Here is a 23,037-nt window from a genome sequence, read left to right on the forward strand (position 1 = left end):
CAGCGCGCCCTGCTCCCCGGCCTGCAGGTGGCATTCGCGTCCTTCCACCAGGAAAAGCCGTAGCCAAGTTTGCGGGGGGCGCTGCAGCCCCTTTCCCGGCCCCGGCGCGGAGAAGCACGCTCTGCAGATTGCTCCCCTCTCCGGTCCGGGAGCGGCCCTGACCCCCTGGCCACGCCCACCTCGGAGGGCTCAGCGCGCGGCGATTGGTGGCGGGGCGGGGGCGGGGCTCCGAGGTGGGCCGAGGGGGCAGGGCCGGGAGGGGACAAAGCCGGGAAGAGGAAAAGCGGCCCCGCCTGCTGGCTGGTCGGTGCCCGGGTGTCTTGGAGGCTGTGTCCGACGCCGGAGCAGCTGGGACCCGGCTGGGATTGCCAGTGTTTGCACTGGTGAGTTGGGTCGTGAGTGCCTGTGGCGCCGCCCCCGCCCCGGTGCATCGCCGGCGTCCCTAGCCTGCAGGTAACCGCAGGCGGCCGGGCCCTGGCTTTGGGGGAGGCTCGGAGTCCGCCCACGGCTGGAGTGGGGAGAAGGAAGCAAGAGAAGATCTTAGGTTTGGAGGGAGGAACTTAGCGGCGAGTTCTGGTCGCCAAGAAGGGGGCCGGGGCCGAGGCGGGGGGACAATCCAGGTATTGCACGTGGGAAAGGGAAGTGGGTGCCAGGTGCCTGGATGTGGCTCTCGGGCACCGGAGGGTGAAATGGGGCGGCGGAGAGTTGTCTACCGTGGAAGCCCAGACCATGGAAGCCCAGGTCTGCATGCAGAAAGGCAAACCGAGCGATGGGAAACTGCAAAGACACGTAGAAGACTGTCTTGGGTTTAGGGGGAAAGAAGACGTGCGGCCGCGGGCACTGAATACAAAGAAAGATGGGACCCGAGGACTAGGGCGCGTGTGATGCGAACTCAGACGGCGGGGAGAATGCCCCCCGCTTGTGGGGCGTGGAGGGGGAGGAGCCCCGGCACCGGTTTGCGGGGCGGGCGGGCGGGCGGCGTGGGGGATGGAGGGATCTCAAGTTCTGGGGTAGGCGTTCCCTGGCCGCTTCCCGGCGCCCGCTTAAAGGTCCGGCACCCGGGAGGGGAGGCGTGGGCGTGGAGACCAGGAAGGAGCATCGGGGCCAGCTGCCGGTGCAAGCCTCTTGCACAAGCGCCACAAGGACGTGGGCAGGCCAAGAACCTGCTGGTCGCTGCGTCACTTAAGGACGTACAAGCCCCTAGACCAGCGAAGGGACGGCGAACCCCAAACCTCAAGACCAGCGAAGGGACGGCGAACCCCGGACGCACCCTCCAGTGTGTACAGGCATAGAGATCGGAGTTCCCCTAACCTTTATTTGTGCGGTGTCTGCAGACCTGCACCTGCCCTTCGCCCCTCCGGGTTCACTCGGCACTGTACTTTAAACCAGATCAACCGGGCTGTCTAAATCCTCCCGGCAAGAGGGGTTTGTGTGCTGTCGTTTTCATTCCCTGTTTGGTTTGTGGGGGTTTGTTTTTTTCCTTAGGAGATAAACGGCACTCAGCTGAGTTCCCAAGACCGAGAGGAGTTGGAGTGATTAGAAATTGATTCACTTGTAAAGGTAAGAATTAGCAATGTCTCCCCTTCCGTATTTTCTTTGATGTGGCAATACTGCTTTTAATTGGTTTTGGAGATCTTAGAGGCAGGCACTGCGAGGGAGTGAGTCAGGAATATTTTCAATAATAAATTGCAACTGCTTCCGTATTTCTTTCAGTCCAGCGTCTTCTTTGCAGGAGACTGGTTTTTTTTTTTTTTTTTTTTTTTTGCCCAGAGATGATTGTAGTTCATGAAAGCAGCTTTTAAAAATATGGCTAAAAAACGTGGGGTTTATGAAAAATTAAACGGGGTGAGCAGCTTTTTTCTTACACTAGTCGACATTAGTCCAGGTTTGTTTTCCGGAGTTACACAAGTGTGTCAGATTAGAATTAGGCTGCTTTCAGACAAAAGAACCAACCTGTGGAAAAGTCCTTCCTTCTGAAGTTGGGGTTTGGGTGGAGATAGAAAATCTTAGAGGCAAGGGTAGACAAGTGAATCCACTGGGGCCTAAGGCCCACCTCATGGAATTCAAGTCTAAAAGAAATAAAATAATGTCCTATATTGTAGTAAGCCAGGGTCTTCAATAAAGCTTCCGTTGTTTAGTTAACAGGTGATAAAATTTTAGTTAAGTAATGTGAGGAAAACCTGAAACACTTCAATTATGCATCATGAATATAGAACAATCACTGCTCAAAACATTTACTTCAACTGAGAAGGAAATAATTAACTAAAAAATACTGTCACTCAGTATAGAAATTTCAACTATAGAGTATGACCTTCTATTAATTGTATTTACCAGCAAGGAAAAAAATAACCAAGTAATAACTCTTGCATAGTACTATATAGAAATATGGCCGTGGAAATGTAGTATTAAGAACAGGATAAGTTTGCTGCCTCTTTTTTGTTTTGTAGTAAATGCAAGAACAGGTGTCACAGTGGGATCAGTGTGACTGAATCATATACTCTAAGCCAGAGGCCCTCAAACTTTTTAAACAGGGGGCCAGTTCACTGTCCCTCAGACCGTTGGAGGGCCAGACTATAGTTTAAAAAAAACTATGAACAAATTCCTATGCACACTGCACATATCTTATTTTGAAGTAAAAAAACAAAACGGCAAAAACACCCACATGTGGCCCGCGGGCCGTAGTTTGAGGACACCTGAGCTAAGCTTTGTAAATCATACTTCAAATTACAAGTGGGAAGTAATTGACTCATCCACACCCGTTTGTTCATTTCTTTTATTCCACTTGAGTTCCAGATGGTTCCCCAGTAACAGTAACATCAGCAGGATTCTAGAATTGCAAACCTGGGAAGTGAAAATGGGGCTGGGGGTAGAATGATATCCTGGCTTGTCACACAAACTGAGGCTTACCACCTACTGATCATGACATTCTTTCATTTGAAGGCCAAGTTACTTGAGCTCAACTTTTCAAGAGAGACTGTTTACAGGCCTTTTACCTAATAATTTTTAAAGTCAGCTATACATTCAGGGGAAGAAAAGCAATTTGCAGTTGTGTTGCTGGGGGAGGGGAACTTCCCATTAGAGCATCATGAAAGGGAACAGATACCTTGAGCAGGCTCAGGGTGTCCTCTGCCTCTCAGAACACTCATAGGACAGGGCCTTCCTTTAAGCCTCATAGTCTTGCTTTTCCAAAGCATGCACCCCCACACCCTGTTCCTCAAAATGGCATCTCTTCCTGGAACAATTCTGCTTCCCTGTACCACACACTGACAGCTTATCTTTGCCCACGAACAGCCAGCAGAACAGTACCGGAGTTGGGTTACTGAGGAAGAAGACAGGGATATGCTTGGGTCCTGAGCAGTGACCTTGTATAAACAGATTTCTCTGATTGAGAAATCACTCTTGTATTTAGCTCCACATCCTTAGTATTTAATACTAGAGGCCAGGCTGAGGGATCCACCGGTGCACGAATCCATGCATCAGGCCTCTAGTGTGCATATAAGATCTTTGGTTAATCTCTTCCCACCCTCCCCCCTCCCCTCTTCCCTTTGAGATTCATCAGTCTGTTCCATGTTTCCATGCCTCTGCGTAGCGTATCTGCCCCCTGGTGGTCAGTGTGCATCACAGCTACCTGTCAAATGGTTGCTTAGGCTTTTATATATATAGATTGTCTTTAGGAAAACAGTTCAACCAGGAATTCTTCATCTTTCACTTTTAGACTTAAAGTTCTTTAAACATAAGTCACAAGAACTTGTCACATCTCCTCGAAGGTAGTTATTTGAACCAAAAACAGCCTCGTAAAAGCGGGGGAATATTAGCTCTCATCATTCTGCTCATCTTGAGGGCACAGTATAGTGAGGAGTTGAATAGAAGTGTTCAAATAAGCATGATATTGTGGAAATAATCTTATTTTCTAGGACAAACTGATAGTCACGAATAATGATTACGTTATTGAGGGCATGTCACAGGAGCAGGTTCCAGATGCTCTAGCAGGTGGCCTTGGGAAAGCTACTTCTCTTATATCAACGTAAAATAAGGAAATAATTCCGTCTTTCAGGGTTGTTGCGAGAGCTAACTCAAACCACACATGAAGCATGTAACATAATGCTTTATGTAGAGAATGTGCTCAATTCTAATGGTAACTGTAATTATTAGCTTTTCATGCAGTCATGCTACTATGAGTTATTCTTTTAGTCGTCACCAAATGTTTCTATTTTGTTTTTATGCTAGTGATACTGTGCAGAAACTTCATTTCTTTACTATGGTCTTTCCTTCTTTCTTTCCTTTTCATTCAAACTGACCCCATCCAGCACCTGACTCACCTTCTCCCTTACATGTCCACTCCCTTAAGCATGAAGCCCTCAGGACAATGAGGTTCTGGTCAACATCAAATAATCTTAAGAACAAAGCCTCGGGTCTTTTGACCACAGAGACAGAGTTTCAATTAAACTGAAGATGGCATCTAGGCCTCAGTTGTGTTTTAGCTCCAGACCCAGAAAAGTGGTGAAACCAGATGAAGCGACGCCATAGCTGACATCAGGACCAGATGCACTGATCACCACCCTCTACCCTAGCGCCGACCAATCAGTAGAGACCACAACCTTGACCATGACCCTGACTGCCTTAGTCACCGTGATGAATGATTTTCCCCCTATATAATCCACCCCCTGAAGTACATGTGGGTTCTGGGTCTTTAAGCAAAGACTGTGACTCCCGGTGTGGGCCACTTCCTCAAGTAATAAACCCTTACTTTCTTGGCTGCAAACTCCAGTTCGCTTCTTATTGGGCTTTGCACATGCAGACAAAGGGATCCTTTAGTCTGGTAACACTATAATGAAATAAATGACAAGATATGTATTTTATCTTTTTTTTTTTCTTTTTAAAGGTTTAGTGAAGTCAAAATGTCTCAAAAAATCCATGGCGGTTCAGTGGTCGAGATGCAAGGAGATGAAATGACACGAATCATTTGGGAGTTGATTAAAGAAAAGCTCATTTTTCCTTATGTGGAACTGGACCTGCACAGGTAAATGAATTACAGTCGTGTGCAACTTAATGACAGGGTTACATTCTGAGAAATGTGTGGTTAAGCAGTTCTGTCGTGCGAACATCAATCAGCCTAAAATAATCCTTAGGCCAGTGGTTCTCAACCTTTCTAATGCCGCGACCCTTTAATACAGTTCCTCATGTTGTGGTGACCCCCAACCATAAAATTATTTTTGTTGCTACTTCATAACTGTAATTTTGCTACTGTTAATGAATCGTAATGTAAATATCTGTGTTTTCCGATGGTCTTAGGCTCTACAGCAGTGGTTCTCAACCTGTTGTGACCCACAGGTTGAGAACCGCTAGCAGGGTCGTGACCCACAGGTTGAGAACCGCTAGCATGGTCGCCTAAGACCATCGGAAAACACAGATATTTACATTACGATTCATAACAGTAGCAAAATTACAGTTATGAAGTAGCAACGAAAATAATTTTATGGTTGGGGGTCACCACAACATGAGGAACTGTATTAAAGGGTCGCGGCATTAGAAAGGTTGAGAACCACTGCCTTAGGCCAAAGAGACATATTTTGGGAGACAATTCTGTTCCCCTGCCACACACCTGTCCTGACTACTGAAGGCAGTTGTAACAATGGTACGTTATGTGTGTTGCACTACAACATTACCACTGCTACGACATCATTAGATGACAGGAATTTTTCATCTCTATTATAATTTTATGGGACCATTGCTGGATATGTGGCCCATGACTATTCCTCCACATAGCAAACTCAGAAAATATAATCTTAAGGGATTTCGGGATATAACTAGCTTTTTTACAATGATACAGCTAAATCCTGTGAATAAAGCCTGGGAAGAGTGCCTGAATAAATGCCAATGAATCTTATTATTTTTTAAATATATTTTTATTGATTTCAAAGAGGGAGAGAGAGATAGAAACATCAATGATGAGAGAGAATCATTGACTGGCTGCCTCCTGCAAGCCCCCTACTGGGGATCGAGCCTGCAACCCAGGCATGTGCCCTGACCAGGAATTAAACCATGACCTCCTGGGTCATAGGTCGATGCTTAACCACTGAGCCATGCCCTATTTTCTATCCTTCTATTTAACTAGCCAGTGGACCTTTTCCCCTTTTTATTCCTTGCCTTTGCCCTTTTCATACAGTTATAGTACAGAAAGAACCCCTGAAGTTATTTTAATAAAACACCGACCTGTGTTACAAGTGCCCTTAAACATTAGTGTCCTAAAGACTTGAACCTTTGCCTGTGTTTAAATTGTTCAGAGACAGATATGAAAGTCTCTATGGAATGCCCTCATTTTTTCCCTGTGTTTTTCATAAACTTGCTCATGCTTTTTGAGCATCTGAACTAGGTAGAGACAGAATTTTTACAAGGGTGCAGTGGCTGAGGACTCCCATTTTAGCCAACCTAGTGGCACCTGGAAGTGTATATGCCTTGACCCAGAATTATGCATTAGACTATGTCCCGAGGACCTGTTTTATTTGCTTGGGTGTAGACATTTAATTTGCATGGTATCCTTAGACACCCTTTTTAATTATTCTAAGCTTAAGCTGTTGATAATATCACGGTTGCAACCACAAGATGGAGCAAATACCTGCAGAGGTCAACAGAACATACAGGAAATGAAGCCTAAAAAGCATCATCCAAGTAGGTTAAAGAAGCATTTTTACCAGCACTCTCCAGTTTCAGAGCTTTACAAGCCAATGGGTGAGTGTGCAGAGCTCTTGCCAGTAGAATAGTTACAAAGATGCTTTGAGCCTCTTTAGCCTAGAGACATAAGGCGTTTTGAAGGATAGTCCTTAGGCCCAGAAAAAACTGTCACTGGCTATCGACCAAAGAAGGGTTAGAGGCTCAAACAAGTTGTAAGTTGTTCTAAAATTGCTATTATTACACGACTGGTTCTTTTTTGAAGGGAGTGGAGGAATTTGTTTTGTTTTCTGCAGGCTGGACTGTGGTTCAGGCCATTCTTTTCTCTCTCTCTCTGTCTCTCTCTCTATGTCTCTTTCTCTCTCTCTCTCTCTCTCTCACACACACACACACACACACACACACACACACAGAAATGTTAAGAAGAGAAACAAAAATTGCAGGCATGTACTGCTAGTCTCTCTTGGGGTTCCTCTGAACATGGGCACTGCTGACTGCATTTCTTGTTTGAGTTAGGAGTAGATGTTTGCACATACTCAGCACTTCCTGTGCCAGGAGATAAGAAAGTTTTGCTCTGTTGTTACATTTATATGAATTAGCTAAGGTCAAAGCAGCCTGGAGTTTTTGTTGTTGTTGTTAATCCTCACCCAAGGATATTTTTTTCCATTGCTTTTCAGAGGATGGAAGGGAGAGGGGAAGTGGGGGAGAGAGAGAGAGAAACATCAATGTGACACAGCTATTGGTTGCCTCCCACACGCACCTGACCCAGAGCAGGGAGTGAGCCCAAAACCCAGGGGTACATGCCCTTGACCAGAAATTGAACCTGAGACCCTTCGATGCACAGGCCAACACTCTAACCACTGAGCAGCACCAGCCAGAGCTGGAATTGTTTTTATTTGGCAATTTAAGATTGTTGCCTCTGCATTTGCATCATGAGTTGGGATAACTAAGGAAAGGAAATACAAGAACTAAAAAGACCAATCAGAAAGGATATATGCATCCCTATGTTCATAGCAGCACAATTTACCATAGCTAAGATTTGGAAACAACCTAAGTGCCCATCAGCAGATGAGTGGATTAAAAAACTGTGGCACATCTACACAATGGAATACTATGCTGCTGTAAAAAGGAAGGAACTTTTACCATTTGCAGTAGCATGGATGGAACTGGAGAGCTTTATGCTAAGTGAAATAAGCCAGTCGGAGAAAGATAAATATCACACGATCTCACTCATATGTGGGATATAATGATCAACATCATTTGATGAACAAGAATAGATCAATCTAGAGACAAATGGCAGGGGAGGGGGGTGGTTAGAGAGCAACCAAAGGACTTGTGTGCATGCATATGAGCATAACCAGTGGACACAGACACTGGGGTGGTGGGGGCTTGCCCGGGGTGGGAATGGCTGGGGGGGAGGGGACAATTGGGGGGAAAAGGAGACATATGTAAAACTTTAGACAGTACATAAATAAAAATAAATTTTAAAAAAGAACTAAAACGAAATCTAGAGGCTTCTTGGTTCAGCATGTTATGAAAGCTAAAGAACTTTAAAACCTTGGAGAACAAAATAATCGCACTGCTGTTTTGTTTTTCCTATGTTGGACAAACTATTCCATACTTTAGATAAAACTTTAGATAACACTCTGTGAACAACCAATCCTTTTCAGCTCTGAATCAGTGGCAGTCTGGGTGTTGGGGTACCAAACTCTAGCTCTCTGGGGTACATAAAACCATTGCTTGATTCCATTGCTTATCCAATAAACTGCAGGCTTGTGTCCAGAACAGAGAAACTTACCCAAGAATTAGGGAAAGGTCCATCCTATAATTACCTGGCATTAATGAAGGATTCATTCGATTTTTGTCACTAAATGTCACATTTATAAATCCCACTACTTGAATATCAAATACAAGAAACAAAAATTTTAACCCTCTGACCCCTTTATTTTTAGAACACAATATTTACTAAGGAAAAAAGTGCTAAGGTGGTGCTTCGTGTTGCATTTTTTTAAAAAAATATATTTCTTTATTGATTTCAGAGAGGAAGGGAGAAGGAGAGAGAGAGAGAAACATCAATGATGAGAGAGAATCATTGACCGGCTGCCTCCTGCACACCCCCCACTGGGGATGGAGCCCGCAACCCAGGCATGTGCCCTTGGCCGGAATCGAACCCGGGACCCCTCAGTCCGCAGGCTGACGCTCTATCCACTGAGCCAAGCCGGCCAGGGCTAGTGTTGCATTTTTATGTTAATTATATGGAAGTCTGCCCAAGGGTTGCTCCCGCGCTGTTATTGCCTCTATACGGTGAAAGCTAGCAAAGGTGCAAAGCACAATGGTTTCCATTCAGTTTCCTTCCAGACAGCTTCCCACTGCAGCACAGGGAGCCAGGGCCCAGCAGTGCAGCCTCTCAGTGCTGTGTTCAGTTGGCACCATCTTCCGTGTCAAGGGTACATTAATGGTGAAACGTGGCAGGTGTAGGTATACTGAGAGCCTTCACTTTCTGCAGGGCAAGCTCTGCGTGCCAGCACCATGCAGAGACAGACAGAATGGTAGCACCCTCCGTCACCCATCACTCTGTCTGGGTTTTTTCCTTCCAGCTATGATTTAGGCATAGAGAATCGTGATGCCACCGATGACCAGGTCACCAAGGATGCCGCAGAAGCTATAAAGAAGTACAACGTTGGCGTCAAGTGTGCCACCATCACCCCCGATGAGAAGAGGGTTGAGGAGTTCAAGTTGAAACAAATGTGGAAGTCGCCCAATGGCACCATCCGAAATATTCTGGGTGGCACTGTCTTCAGGGAAGCTATTATCTGCAAAAACATCCCCCGGCTCGTGAGCGGATGGGTGAAACCCATCATCATAGGTCGTCATGCGTATGGGGATCAGGTAAGTCATGTGGCATAATTTGATTTTCCATTCTTTCCTCATGGCCTTTGGCTGCCCAGCAGTTCTGAATTACATGTGTTTTATGCTTATCTTTTGGTGACTACTTCCATTAAACAAAGCGCACAATTGAGAAGTGCATATATGTATATCTGTCTACACATTTAGGTAGAAGTAAATACAGAAAGACTCACAGGCATCCGTCTCAACATGGTTTTTTTCCAGAAGTATTTTTTTCTTTATCTTTTTGTTAATTTAAACCACATAATATTGACATTTTTTGTATGGATAATTTCCTGTGCTTCAACAAAATCAGTAATCCTCAACCTTGGCTCTAAAATGATCCTTTTATAGGTTTTCTTGGTGTTTGTTTTATTTTGCATTAAAAAAATGTGTTGTTCTGTTTTAATTCCAATACTTGAGATCCGATGAATCTGAATCCGATGGGATTCAGGCATTTTAAGCTCCCCAAGTGATCCTAAGTGCAGGCAGGGTTGGGAACCACCAGAGATTATATGAAACGTGGTCATCTCATACATAAAAGGAAAAAACTGACCCAGTAGTTGAAAACAGTCCCTTTAAAACAGTTTTTTTCCTACTTGGAAAAGAAAGTTTCATTTCTGTACTTCTGTACAAGTAGGCTGGCTGCCAAATTACACAGAAAACCAGCCAACCAAACAAAATCAAAATTTCATGTTGAAACTGAGGTATGCCGAGTTTCATAGAAAGTCATGTGTGTCTTAAAAGACCCTGAAAACAAGCGTCCCTAATTCTGAAATCCAGAGGCTTTGGTGTATACAGCTGTCCTTGAAAGCAGTCTGGCCAGGGCAGACCTCCATCTGTTCCTGGGACATGGTCACCAGGCCACTCCTTGACGGGTCGTTCCCTTTATTCTATCTTGTGGCTCATACTGTGCCTCCAGCCTGGCCTGTCCCATCACAGGGACCTCCCAGAGGCCAGGAGAGGGCGTGTAGATGGGAGTGCTACACATGTCCTAATTCTGGGAACACCCCTCTAAGCTCTTTTGAGTCCAGTGATGTCATTTTTGTCTGTTGTTCTTATTACTACTACTTTGGTATCAATCACGTGGAAGAATGATTGGTCATCCTATTTGTTAAAGTCCAGATTGAAAACTCTAAACCTCTGGTCGATTCCCTGATCGTGTGAATGTGCATAAACATCTACAAAGCATGTATGGTGCTTTGGAGCCTTGGTTTCTTCCTTTTGAGAACGGAATAAAGGACCACAGTAGAGGATTTTATATGTCAGAGTGTTCCAGATAGTGAGCCTGCATCGTTACCTGACCATTTTTACCAGCTGTCACTAGTATCGCTCTCTGCAAACAACCAAAGGATGCTGACACCTGACTCTGAAACTAGTCTCTGTCATTGAAGAAGGCACAATGCAGCCAAGATTTAACAGGTGCCTAGTGCAGGCTGCGCACATTTTCCCACTAGCGTAGCTTCATGCCCATGAGAGAGATGGCTTTCCTCAGACGGCCCTTTTCTAAGGACCACCAACCTTCGCATCTGCTTCCAGGAGGTTGCTTCATATGGACAAGTTCTGGGCTAGGCATTAGCAGTGACGTTAATCATGAAGAGACAGCTCTGAAGGACCAGATCCCAAGTCTTTTGACCCTAGATGCGTATTTCCCCAACACCACAGTCCCTTCCTTGTAAGAGTGATGGAAGAATCAAATGAGATAATAATGTGAACTGGTTCCTCACTTAAAGCATCTGTCCTATAGCGAGGACAAGGCATTCGCTCTTGATCATCTTCAGTACCACAACTAGTATACATCACCCCCTATAGGAAGACTTCCCTAACCTCCAGGTCATGTCATTTCTCTTCCTCTGCCATCCTATAGCACTCTTGGTGTATGCCCACTTTGGTAAGGGAAAATACTTAAGGCTAATTCTCACTCCTCTCCATACCAGTGCTCAGAAAACTGCCCTGTGCCTGGTAGGCACCCAATAAATACTGATCTTTAACGTGTGCTACCACTGTTTAGCTTCAGGGACTCTCTGGACCTCCTCGTCCCCATCTCTAAAATAAAAAGAAGGTTGAGCTGCACTGTGCTATTTGTCCAGGTGTCTTCCAGCTCTGTCCTCTGATTTTTTTCCCTATTCTTTGTAACACTTGTTGGAATAGTTGTCGTTGTTTTAATACCTCTCCCTCTCTGCCCCCTACACAGTACAGAGCAACTGATTTTGTTGTTCCCGGGCCTGGAAAAGTAGAGATAACCTACACGCCAAGTGATGGATCCCAAAAAAAGACATACGTGGTGCATAACTTTGAAGGTATGCCATTAAAGTTCATCATGGTCATATTTTCACAGATCGTTTAGGCAGCAAGCATTATTTCTGGTTGTTTAAAGTTTGTTGTGTGGCTGCCTAAAAGTGCAACCTGAATCTACAACATGACTACGGGACCTAAAATCTGAATGAAAAAGTAATTGGCTTCCACGCCTTCTTGTGGCCTGGATAAGGGCACAAAAGGGATGAGCCACCCAATTGGAAATGCTTATAGGCAAAGACAGGTTGATAAATAGGCATTTCTCTGAAATCACGAAGGAGTCTGTTGTTCACGAATTATATAAATTAAACGTGAATAGCCCTAGCTGGTTTGGCTCAGCGGATAAAGCGTCGGCCTGCGGACCAAAGTCCCAGGTTCGATTCCGGTCAAGGGCACATGCCTGGGTTGTGGGCTTGATTCCCAGGAGGGGTGTGCAGGAGGCAGCCGATCAATGATTCTCTCTCATCAATGATGTTTCTATCTCTCTCTCTCCTCCTTCCTCTCTGGAAAAAAAAAAAAAGACAAAAATATGTGAATATCTCCAACTCACCTGTCAAGTAATCCTACCATTTGCTCTGGTAGGGTTTGTATTAAAAAATGGTTATGTTATATATTGTTGAAATGTTCTTCTTGCCCATCTGCGTATTTATTCTATGGGAGTAGAACATTTGATTTTTGCCTTTTCTTGCCCAACATTCTCCTGCCTCAAAAGGTCTATTATGGTGAATTCCACTAAAAACAGGGGACCCTCTTTCTCCATTATTGAAGTTATTAAAAGCTATCACACAAACAAAAGTGCAAAAGTTACCTAGCTTTTGTTTTCCTTGCTTCCTCTAAATAATAATCCTTTTTAATTGAATTTATTGAGGTGACATTGGTTAATAAAATTATACAGATTTCAGGTGTACAATTTAACAATACATTATCTGTATGTTGTGTGTTTACCACCCCAAGTCAAGTCTCCTTCCATCACTATTCATCCCCCACTTTACTTTCTTCTACCTGCCCCCTTCCTTCTGGCAATAACCATACTGTTGTCTGTGTCCATGAGTTTTTCTTTTTTTTCTTTGCTTAATCCCTTCACTCAGCCCCCAACCCCCTGCCCTCCAACAGCTGTCAGTCTGTTCTCTGTATCCATGGGTCTTGTCATTTTCATGGGATCTAGCTCTGCTGCTTTCAGCACCTTTCACAGTCTGTGCCCATGTTGGCTGTGGACAGTGGAATGAATTCAAGTTCTGTCTTTCAGCAATAACAAAGTTCAACTAACAAGAGTTGTGAAACACCAGTGATTACATGTAGCCTAACTTTTTCTACCAATGACGGTGTGAACTGTCCGTATCGTCCAGGGAATTACTAGAATTTTCATTCTCTGGCTGAGGATTGAATGCACACTTAGAGTTTAAAATACAGGTTTGAAAATTTAAAAGTATGAAAGGACAGTTTAAAAATTATTCATCCTTTCTGAGTATAGCTCTGGTTCATAGTGGATTTTCGTATTTCAGTATCTTCAGCATCCTAAAAACCGTATCTCTTTATATCATCTCTATTGCCCTTTTAAAATAACTTAGAATGTCCATAACTATGCCTGATTTCCCGCCTATTCTGTGCCTCAGGAGCTCATGGGATATTCAAGTTGGGAGCCTGGCTGGGACTTTTTGAAGCCTGGGCTTAGACATGGGAGCTGGGAATTGGGTGATTTGTGGTTGTGGGTGGATTTAAACTTGTTACAACTGTACCCCATTTCTCTTTTTTTCTCTCCTTGGTGAACCCCAACAGAGGGTGGTGGTGTTGCCATGGGGATGTACAATCAAGATAAGTCAATCAAAGAGTTTGCACACAGTTCTTTCCAGATGGCTTTATCCAAGAGTTGGCCTTTGTACCTGAGCACCAAAAACACTATTCTGAAGAAATATGATGGGCGTTTTAAAGACATCTTTCAGGAGATCTACGACAAGTAACTACCATTCTTTTTTCCTTCCTTTTTCTCAAGCTGGCATCTGTAGTATAGAATTTGCATGCTTGTCCTTTTGGTTCTGGGGAAAATTGAGTGAAAACCATCACTATCCCTTAAAGACAAGAGTGAAACAGATTTAATAGGAGTGAAACAAAATCACTCTATAAATTGCTTTTCGAAGATAAATATGTTCTCAAATCCGGGTCCCACATTTTTTTTCAGAGCCAGAATTATGTATTGTTTGAAGAAAGGTGCCCTGCTCCTGATAGAGAGTTCTGATTTTTTGAGCATGAGTTTCTGAGTTGGGCCCATTTCTATTCTGTCTGAAACCCATTGCCGTGATTGAAAACTCTGCTTTAGTGTAGCCTCGTGGGCTGACGTCTACATTTATAACAGCTGTAGATTCAACAGCATGTGAGCATGGGTTAAATTTCAACTCCCTTTTAGGTGCAGGTGTTCAGGCCAGGGCACAGACTGGACATCTCCTCATGAGACGTTTTAATCCCTCTTCCTGCTGCCCATGTCCTACGCCTGGAAGCTGTCCTAGTTTCCTGAATGATATCAAGCAGTAGAATGGTCTTCCCCCCGCCCCCCCACCCCCCTTACATTCTTAAAGTAAGCCGAATCCCAAGAATCTGACCAGCCGTGTATTGAAAACTGTGAAAGTAGTGCTGGGGAAACCCCTGTCTTGCTTAATTCTCACATCTCTCCAGAGTGGTTGCACAGCTTGACAATGGTTGGGCAGGGGTTTGAGCCCTTGTGTCAGGTTCCTACGCTTGTGCTGCTGCCACCGAAAATGCTGCTTCCAGCCCCACCCCTCAGCCCCCCTTCGGAGAAGCACCTGACGTCCTTCACAAAACCAATTTTCCTCCTTTTGTGTTCTTGTCTCTCTTCTTTCTCAGGCAGTACAAATCCCAGTTTGAGGCCCAGAAGATCTGGTATGAGCACAGGCTCATCGATGACATGGTGGCCCAAGCCATGAAGTCGGAGGGAGGCTTCATCTGGGCCTGTAAAAACTACGATGGCGACGTGCAGTCCGACTCCGTGGCCCAAGGTAAGGAGCGGGGGCACCACGGAGAGGTGGAGCGAGTCCTGCGGCAGGTGGGCGATGCCACGGTCGTCTTCCCGTTTAGGAAGAAGGGTTCTGTAGCCCTTGTCTGTAAAAACCATGACATGTGAGTGCTGCCCGGCATCCAGGCTCCTCTGCTCCGCCGACCAAAGAGGAAGTTGGGCTCCGACTGGGGAAGCTACTCTGCAGGGTCGCCCTGGAAGTAGCTCAGTGGTTGAGACCCTGGGCTCCAGCCTTGGATGTGTTAACACAGTTTCCCCACTTGAAGTTATCACTCCCTTTCCTGCCTTTATTTCCCCTCTGAGAACGTGAAAAGCTAGGCCACTTGGCAAGGAGGAGTAAAGTGAGGGGCCTGGGCTGTCTAATAACCAAGGGGGGAGGGTCTCTCCAAGAGCTCACTGTTCTTTTTTAATTTTTTTAAACAATCCTAAATGTTTATTCCCCTAAAAACATAGCCTCGAAATACATGAAGCTGGAAGCTAGAAGGGAATTTTGAAATCTTTTACCTAGTCCAACCGCTTTCTCTCTTTCTTTTTCTCCCTTTCTATTTCCTTCCCTCCCTTCCTCTTTATTTCTTCCTCTTCTTTCTTCTTCTCTTTCTCTTCCTCCTTTCACAAATGAAGAACCTGAGGCCGGAGGTGAAGTCATTGTAGGCACACATCCCGTGAGAAACAGCCGGGTGCGAGATCCAGGTCTTCCCGTTGCTTTTCTAGGACCCTTCCCTGTTCACTGCACTCGCTGAGCTTGAACCACCGTGGTCTTGCTGCAATAACAACTGTTATTAAGGTGAAGGTATTGAGGGTGCGTAAGACCACTAGAGGGGAGACAGAATCTAGCCACCATTCCTCATTTCTCGACAGTGGATTGGCATCCGCTAGCACAGCAGGGAACAGAGGGTTGAAAAGGAATCCAAGGGCTCACTCTTCCGGCAACAGGAGCCACTCAGGCCCTTCCAGCCAGCCCTGAAGGCTGCTCTGCGCCTTCGCTGCTTAGCTTGACACACAGAGGAACTGAGCAGCGAAGTCAGGTTCATAGAAATTCAGAAACGTGTCGGGTGTAACCAGCAGACCCTCCTTCCCTTGATTTCCTCAAACCACGTTGCCTTTCCCTTCCAGTGTCAGCTTGACACTCCCCTGGTGAGTGTTTGTGTCGACTTGAATTATGTTTGCTTTTCCCAGGAAGTACTACTTTTCCTTTCCCTTGTGAAAAAGTTAAACACCTCCTATCAGTTTTAAAATCAGTAGGTCAACGCAGTTAAAGGCCACTGTGACGTCAGATGAGTGAGTTGCACACCCTTTGCTCCCCTGTAGCTCCAATCCTCGGGCTGCAGGAGAGGGAGGAGTGGTGCTTTGTGATGCCTCCATGGTGGGTAAGGGGAACGTCCTTGTCCTCGGCGTTCTCCTTAGGGACCCAGATCATTCCATCGTTTCTACGTAGCCTTCCTGGCAACCAGGAGAGCGTATTGAGGGTGAAATTTCAACGGTAAATGTCAGTTACAGAGGCTCAAAAGGCCGAAATAGGAGTTGTGAAGGGCAGTGGCCAGGAGCACACTGATAGGATGCCTGGAACCAAGGCTGTCTGGGCAGAGGCCCTAGATAAGTGTGACCTCAAGGCAGCTAAACAGATTAAAAGGCAGCCGGGCTGTCTTCACGTTACTCTCCTCTGGGGGAATGAACTACTTTGGCCTCACACCAGACATTTCACTTAGACAGCTTCTATTTTGACAGTGATACCAACTGGTGTCTCCTAGCCGTGCTCAGAGGCAAACTCACCGTGGAGAGTGAAGTGTCCTCCACTTCTCCAGTCAGTCAGTGTTTGAGAATTTGCTGAAGCCTCAGACCAACACAGGGACATGAAAGGAACTCATAACCCCAAACACAGGAATTCCTAACTGCGTCAAAGATGAGCTTAAGGAATTATTTACGTTTGTTTACTTATTCTCAGATTTAGAAAAAATAAAGTAACGGCCCATTATAAATTTGCATTAACTTCTCAGGTGCTTTGGGGAAATAGCAAAAGTGGAGAAATGTGTTCTTTGAAATCAAGTGTAAAAGAGTGATAAAAGGAGGAAAATCAGTTGCATGGACTTAAAAGTTATAATATGGTTCCCAGAATAGGAAACCACAGAGTATAATTATTTTGGTGGGGCTGCTAGAGAGAGTAAGGATGAGAGGAATGCTCTTGGATCCATCCCATCCTCTCTTTACCTGCCTTTTCTTACCAAACCCAGTGAGTCTGTGAGCAGCTTGATGGCACAAGACGGCTCACTGGTGTTTATTCTCCCAGCACAGGGCGGCATCTGCATGTAAGAATAGCAGTAAGGTGCTGGGTTCTTACTCTGTGGCAGGTGCCATCCTCAGGAATAAATAAATTTCATGTTTATTCCTGCACATAGGTGTATTTATCTAATTCGTACAATAAGCCAATTAAGTCGGTGTTGTATTATTCCCGTTTTATAGGTTAGAAAACTGAGCCACAGTAGCTAGAAAGTCACAGAACTAGGGTGGAAGGCAGGCAGTCAGACCCTGAGCCCTGGAGCAGGTGCCTCCGAGATCAGTAAGTGAGGGAGAAGGACTATGATGTTTGTGTGGCTTACCGGGACCTGTGAAGATGAGGTCATTTGCTCTCGTCCCTGAGCGACCCAGGGCTCTCCGTGCAGTTGAAGCCAGTACTTCATGCTCTGCCACTTACAGGTTATGGCTCTCTCGGCATGATGACCAGCGTGCTGATTTGTCCAGATGGCAAGACGGTGGAAGCAGAGGCTGCCCACGGGACTGTGACACGTCACTACCGCATGCACCAGAAGGGGCAGGAGACGTCTACCAATCCCATTGGTAAGACAGTGATTCACGGCTGCACTGACAGCCAGAGAGTGGAGATCCAAAAGGGACTCCGACGTACGTGTTCCTTTGGCCGCCAGATGCTTTGTGTGTAAAACCACCACCACACGGCTGACTTGTTCCCCTGACGAGAGCTGCTTTAATGTGCTTCTTAAAATACACGCAACACATGCTTTTTCATCTGGAGGGATGGTACACATAGAGGAGAATGCTATCAACAGCATTTTCCTTTTCCTCTGGTGCATTGGAATGTCACACGTGGCTGAGAATCTAGGAGCCACACAAATAGATCCTTCTAACCCAGCTTCAAGGATAGCACACATTCAAAAGAGATTACAGGTTGGGGGTTAGATCCCAAGTCAGGGCACGTACAGGAGGCAACCAGTCAATGTTTCTCTCTCTCTCCCTTCCTCTCTCTAAACATATCCTCGGGTGAGGGTAAGAGAGAGAGAGAGAGAGAGAGAGAGAGATAGGAAAAGGGAAAGGGGAGGGGAGACCAATATAGACAAGAGATGGAAGAGATTGTGACCTTCTGCAAATTAGTAAGTGCCTTTAAGCTTCAAGCTACTTCTACACAAAGAAAATGTGCTTCCTTGCAGCTCTAACAAAACCCAAAGCATTTCTCCTACAAACATGCAGATTTTTAAAAGTTTCTGTTCAGTAAAATATTTCTAACTCTCCTAAAATTTAGAGTGCCTGAGGAGAGCATCTGATGAAGTCAGTCACCTAAATTTAAAAAAACAAAAACAAAAAACAATTCTATCTTTGGGAACTGAAACATTTGGGGATATGTCTAGCTGGTATGACTGAAGCGTGTGTGTGTGCTTTTTTCTCTCTCAGCTTCCATTTTTGCCTGGACCAGAGGGTTAGCCCACAGAGCTAAGCTTGATAACAACAAAGAGCTCGGCTTCTTCGCAAAGGCTTTGGAAGACGTCTGTGTTGAGACCATCGAGGCTGGCTTCATGACCAAGGACCTGGCTGCTTGTATTAAAGGTTTACCCAAGTAGGTATAAGACGCCATGGGCTCCGTGGTCAGATGACCGCTTATCCCCGCTGGGCTCAAAACAGCAGTGCGTTTTGGAGGTAGATGAGTTCATTACTTATCATCTAGTTCAGGCGTCAGCAGACACTATCTAAATTGTCAGACAATAAACATTTCAGGCTTTGTGAATATTCAGCCTTTTCAAAGCTACGCAGCTATTGAACTTTGCCTCTGTGGCCTGAGAGCAGTCGAAGACAATTAGCCTCTAGAATGGGTGTGGCAACGTTTCAATCAGACTATGTACAAACCTAGGCTGCAGCCTGGATTGGGTCCAGGGGCCAGTGTAGTTTGCTGACCCCTGATCCAGTGGACAGCCATCGGGGGCAAGGTTCCATTTAGTGTAACCAGAAAATTACAGACAGAAACAAAGGGACCCCTGAGGCTATGTTAGTCCACCCTCTGTTTTCTCACTTTACAGATGAGAACAGTAAGCAGCACAGGCGTTAGATGCTGAGTTGGTCAGAGTCTCTTCCTTAGGTATCTGTAACCAGCAGTCCCATGGTCGAGGGCCCATGTATTTGTCTGAGATCATGGTAACCCGTATCCCAGCCGGATTAGCTGCTCATCAGAGACTTTGTCCTCAAAGTCAGAGTTGTCTACTCTGATTCACCTCCAGAAACACTAAGTTTAACATCAATCCCATCTCCCAACTATGTGTGTCTTCGGAGATCTCAGTTAGGGTCAGTATGCCCCAGGATTTACTTAGTCACTACATCTTTCTTACCTTAAAGTTGCAGCAAAAGTACAGCGCTTGACATGTCCTTATTAGTATGGTACCTTTGTAGCCTATTTGAATAGGCACCTATCAGCAGGATTTTGTTGTCTTTTTGTGTTTATTTTTGGGTGTGGTTTTTTGTTTTTTTTAATGTTTTTATTGATTTCAGAGAGAGGAAGGGAGAGGGAGAAAGAAAGAGAAACATCAATGATGAGAGTGTACCATTGATTGACTGCCTCCTGCATGCCCCCCACTGGGGATCAAGCCCACAACCCGGGCATGTGTCCTGACCGGGAATCAAACTGTGACCCCCTGGTTCATAGGTTGACACTCAACCACTGAGCCACACCAGCCAGGCTCTATTTTTGTTTTTAAGTAAGACACAGAAATAAGATCATTAAAACTTCTTTTAAAGGACATACGACAGCTTGTGGGGATGTGGGTGAAAGCATGGCAATGCCCCGAATGGCTTCATTCTCCCAGGCATGAAGGCATTAGTCTGAGCTAAAGCACTGTGATCGTTTCCCCTCAAAGCCACATGGCAGGAGTCTCCTGAGAATGTATGTGTGGCCCAGACTCCAGCTGCCTGTAGCCTGGGTTACAGTCATCAGCCCCAAACTTGTAGCTTGTTAGTGTTAATCCGTTTTCTTCTAGAAGTAAACAGAATGCTACTTTAGCATTCCTAGGATGTTTCCTCTGCCTGCTACAGATCAGAGACTAAATTGTCTTTTCTTTTTCTCCCTCTATCAGCGTGCAGCGTTCTGACTACTTGAATACATTTGAGTTCATGGACAAACTCGGAGAAAACCTGAAGATAAAACTAGCTCAGGCCAAACTTTAAGGTTGTTCCTCGGCGTAGGAGGACAAGTGTTGTTTTTTTTTTTTGGTAACTAGGTCCACTGGTTTACATTTTTCCGTATAACACTCAAGGGAAGGGCAAAATCAATTTTGTAATTTGTTTAGAAGTCAGAGTTTATCTTTTCTATAAGTTTACAGCCTTTTTCTTACACATCCAGTTATGCCACTTCAAGAATGTGGCTGGGACTTTTTAAATTTAAAATTTATTTTCTACTAATAGCTTAGGAATTACTTTAGCATTGATTCGTACCCCATCACTTTTTCTCGTGTTCCGAAATAAATGACCAAAATGAAGAGTGCTGGAATTAAACGAGAGCCACAGTTTTGGTCCCTAAAAGTGTGTAAAGTGGAAATTCTCTCCCTACCCCACTCTCCACGGCCTGGGCTCCGGGTGCTGTTGGTATAACAGGTGTCCCAGCATGTGAGGTCCAGCCGTACCTCAAACTTTCAAACTTGCGCAAGAATTGTAACGAAGAGCGTGGGTGCAGCTAACGCGTGTTGAAGACATAGCAGTCACTTGTGTAAAGAGCTCCAACGGAATGTTTCGAAATGTTGAATGTTTTTGAGGCCGATAGAGAGTTCAGAATCCAGCATAAATACTCCCCGGGGGCTTGTCCTCTGTGCTTGTCTCCTCCTCCTGGCCTTCGGGGCCTACTCGTTATGCTGCCCAGAACAGCGCCTTTTATTCAAGTGCAATAATACGAGCTGCACCTTTTGGGGATTTCTGGCCTTTTTTTATTTCCTTTATGTAAATGTGATTTTTCAGAAGTTGATTGTAAACACTATTCTAGTCTGTTCTTCCTCTGAACTGTTAATTAAAATTAAATGCTAATGACTAATCGGGTTTCTATTTCTCCAGTGTACTTTTAGTTGCCAGGCACCATGCCAGGTACTAGCCATAGGAATTTGATTTTGAAAAATCTCTGCCCTTACTGTGGGGGAAAAGGGATAAGTAAACAGACAGTAAGATGTGGATCCTACAGTGAAAAGGAAAGAAGATCAAAGCTAGGACAAAAGGGGTAACTGGAATATGAGGGCGTCAAACCTGTGCACATGCTAAGGTATTATGGCATCATTATTGTGTAAGTTAATAGGGAGCCAGGGAAGGCTTAAGAAGGGAGGGCCGTGATCAGATTTTCATTTTGAAAAATAGCCCTCTGGGCAGCTTTTAAGAAGAACAGTAGTGGAGGGAGGGAGAGGGGAGTGGTTGGGGAAGGAAGACCAGTTAATGAGAGGCTATTGTAGTATTTCTGGTGGGAAATGATGAAGATCCGAACTGAACTCACAGTGGCCCTGAGAATGGAGAGAATGGGGTAGATCCTGAGAAAAGAAAATTGACTCAGTGGGATTGGTGGGTCCCCAGAGATGGGATGCAGAGAAGGGGACAAGTCTGGCTTCCCCTGTCCAGCTGCAGGCCTGGAGAAAGGCTGGTCCGCACCCAGCGGTATTGGTGTATTCTGGGGAAGGAAGTGGAGGCATTGAGAGGCTCTGGTCCAGCTTCCACAACACACGAGTCCTGGCCTAGAACCCAGGGATTCTGATAGCTGAGCTAGGGCTCTTCTACTGCACCTGCACATTTTCAGGTGGTATTGGAAGAAGAAAGGATCACATGAAACAGAATGACTGCATTGGATTGGGTGATCCTTCAGTAGGATCACAAATGCCCTGGGAGTTGATCACATGCGTTTTTGTGGCAGCAGAGCCCTGCTCCAATATCGGATTCAGAATTTTCCCAACAACCAATGTTCTGAAATGATCAGCAAATGAACAGGTGCTGACCAATGCACCCAGAGACGGATGGTTTATTTTGTAACAGCTTCAGGATCAGAGCTGTTGACCCGGAAAATGACTGATGCTCAGCACATCCCTGAAGACAGCAGGATCTGGGGACAGAGAAGATGAGAGTTCTAGACTTTGAAATTCTCTCAATTGCCAGCACTCTTCCTTAAGTGGAATTTTTAACAGAATATTTAAAATTTCATCCTAGCAGTTAGAGTCACAGCTTTGCTGTACTTTGCCTAATACATACAATCCTTCTGAGGTGCTCCTGACAAGTGATTTCCCATCTTCCATTTGAATATTTCTATAATAAGAGTTTCCCCCAAATTAAGGGTCTTGTCTCTTCCTGTTAAGAAGGAGATGAGGAACTAATAGAAAAATACCAAGGAAGTTAGTATTTAGATAGATATTAATTTAAAATTTGTACTTTTATCACGTCCCTATTAGAGGTTTTATTTCATAGTTCCTATTTTTAATATTAGGGAGAATGTAGCTTTCAAGTTGTTAGTTGCTCTGGCACAAGAAACTTGAACAACTGAATTTGGATGGTATCTCAGACTGTGAAAGAGGTGAATTTTGCAAACATTGCAGCATTGTCTGTAACATTAAATTTGATATTTTAAATTTATAGAAAAATTGTAAGAATAGTATGGAAAAATCCTTTATCATTTTTTTAAACTTTTACACCATTGCTATATTCTTTTCTGTTTTCCTCTCTTCCCTGAACCATTTCAGAGTAATTTGAAGACAGTGTACCCTTTACCCCTAGATAATCCAGTGTGTATTTCCCAAGAAGAACAATGACATTCTCTTATATGACCATAACATAGTTACCAAAATGAGGAAACTGAATCCATACACTCCAATACAGTTCCTATTCACATGACAGCTGCTCCAATCATCTCTACAGCTTCTCCTCCAAGACCCAAT

At 44.9% G+C, this 23,037-nt stretch overlaps 1 protein-coding gene across 3 annotated transcripts; it reads left to right on the forward strand.

Moving 5' to 3' along the window:
• Nucleotides 1–263: 263 nt before the first annotated feature.
• IDH1 (isocitrate dehydrogenase (NADP(+)) 1) lies at nt 264–21,167 on the forward strand. 3 transcript variants are annotated; one of them, XM_008145225.3, is made up of 10 exons: nt 264–453; nt 1,486–1,560; nt 4,883–5,020; nt 9,267–9,558; nt 11,750–11,855; nt 13,627–13,804; nt 14,707–14,858; nt 17,567–17,707; nt 18,554–18,716; nt 20,221–21,167. In XM_008145225.3, the coding sequence occupies exons 3-10, from the start codon at nt 4,899–4,901 to the stop codon at nt 20,309–20,311; spliced, it is 1,245 nt and encodes a 414-aa protein (XP_008143447.1). In that variant the 5' UTR covers nt 264–453; nt 1,486–1,560; nt 4,883–4,898; the 3' UTR covers nt 20,312–21,167. The 3 variants fall into 3 exon arrangements, with proteins under 3 accessions (XP_008143447.1, XP_054579055.1, XP_054579056.1); XM_054723080.1 differs by having other exon boundaries at nt 264–383; XM_054723081.1 differs by lacking the exon at nt 264–453 and adding an exon at nt 1,013–1,276.
• The last annotated feature ends 1,870 nt before the right edge of the window (nt 21,168–23,037 follow it).

The sequence above is a fragment of the Eptesicus fuscus genome, chromosome 11, assembly GCF_027574615.1.
Source record: "Eptesicus fuscus isolate TK198812 chromosome 11, DD_ASM_mEF_20220401, whole genome shotgun sequence".
In the NCBI taxonomy this organism is placed as follows: domain Eukaryota; kingdom Metazoa; phylum Chordata; class Mammalia; order Chiroptera; family Vespertilionidae; genus Eptesicus; species Eptesicus fuscus.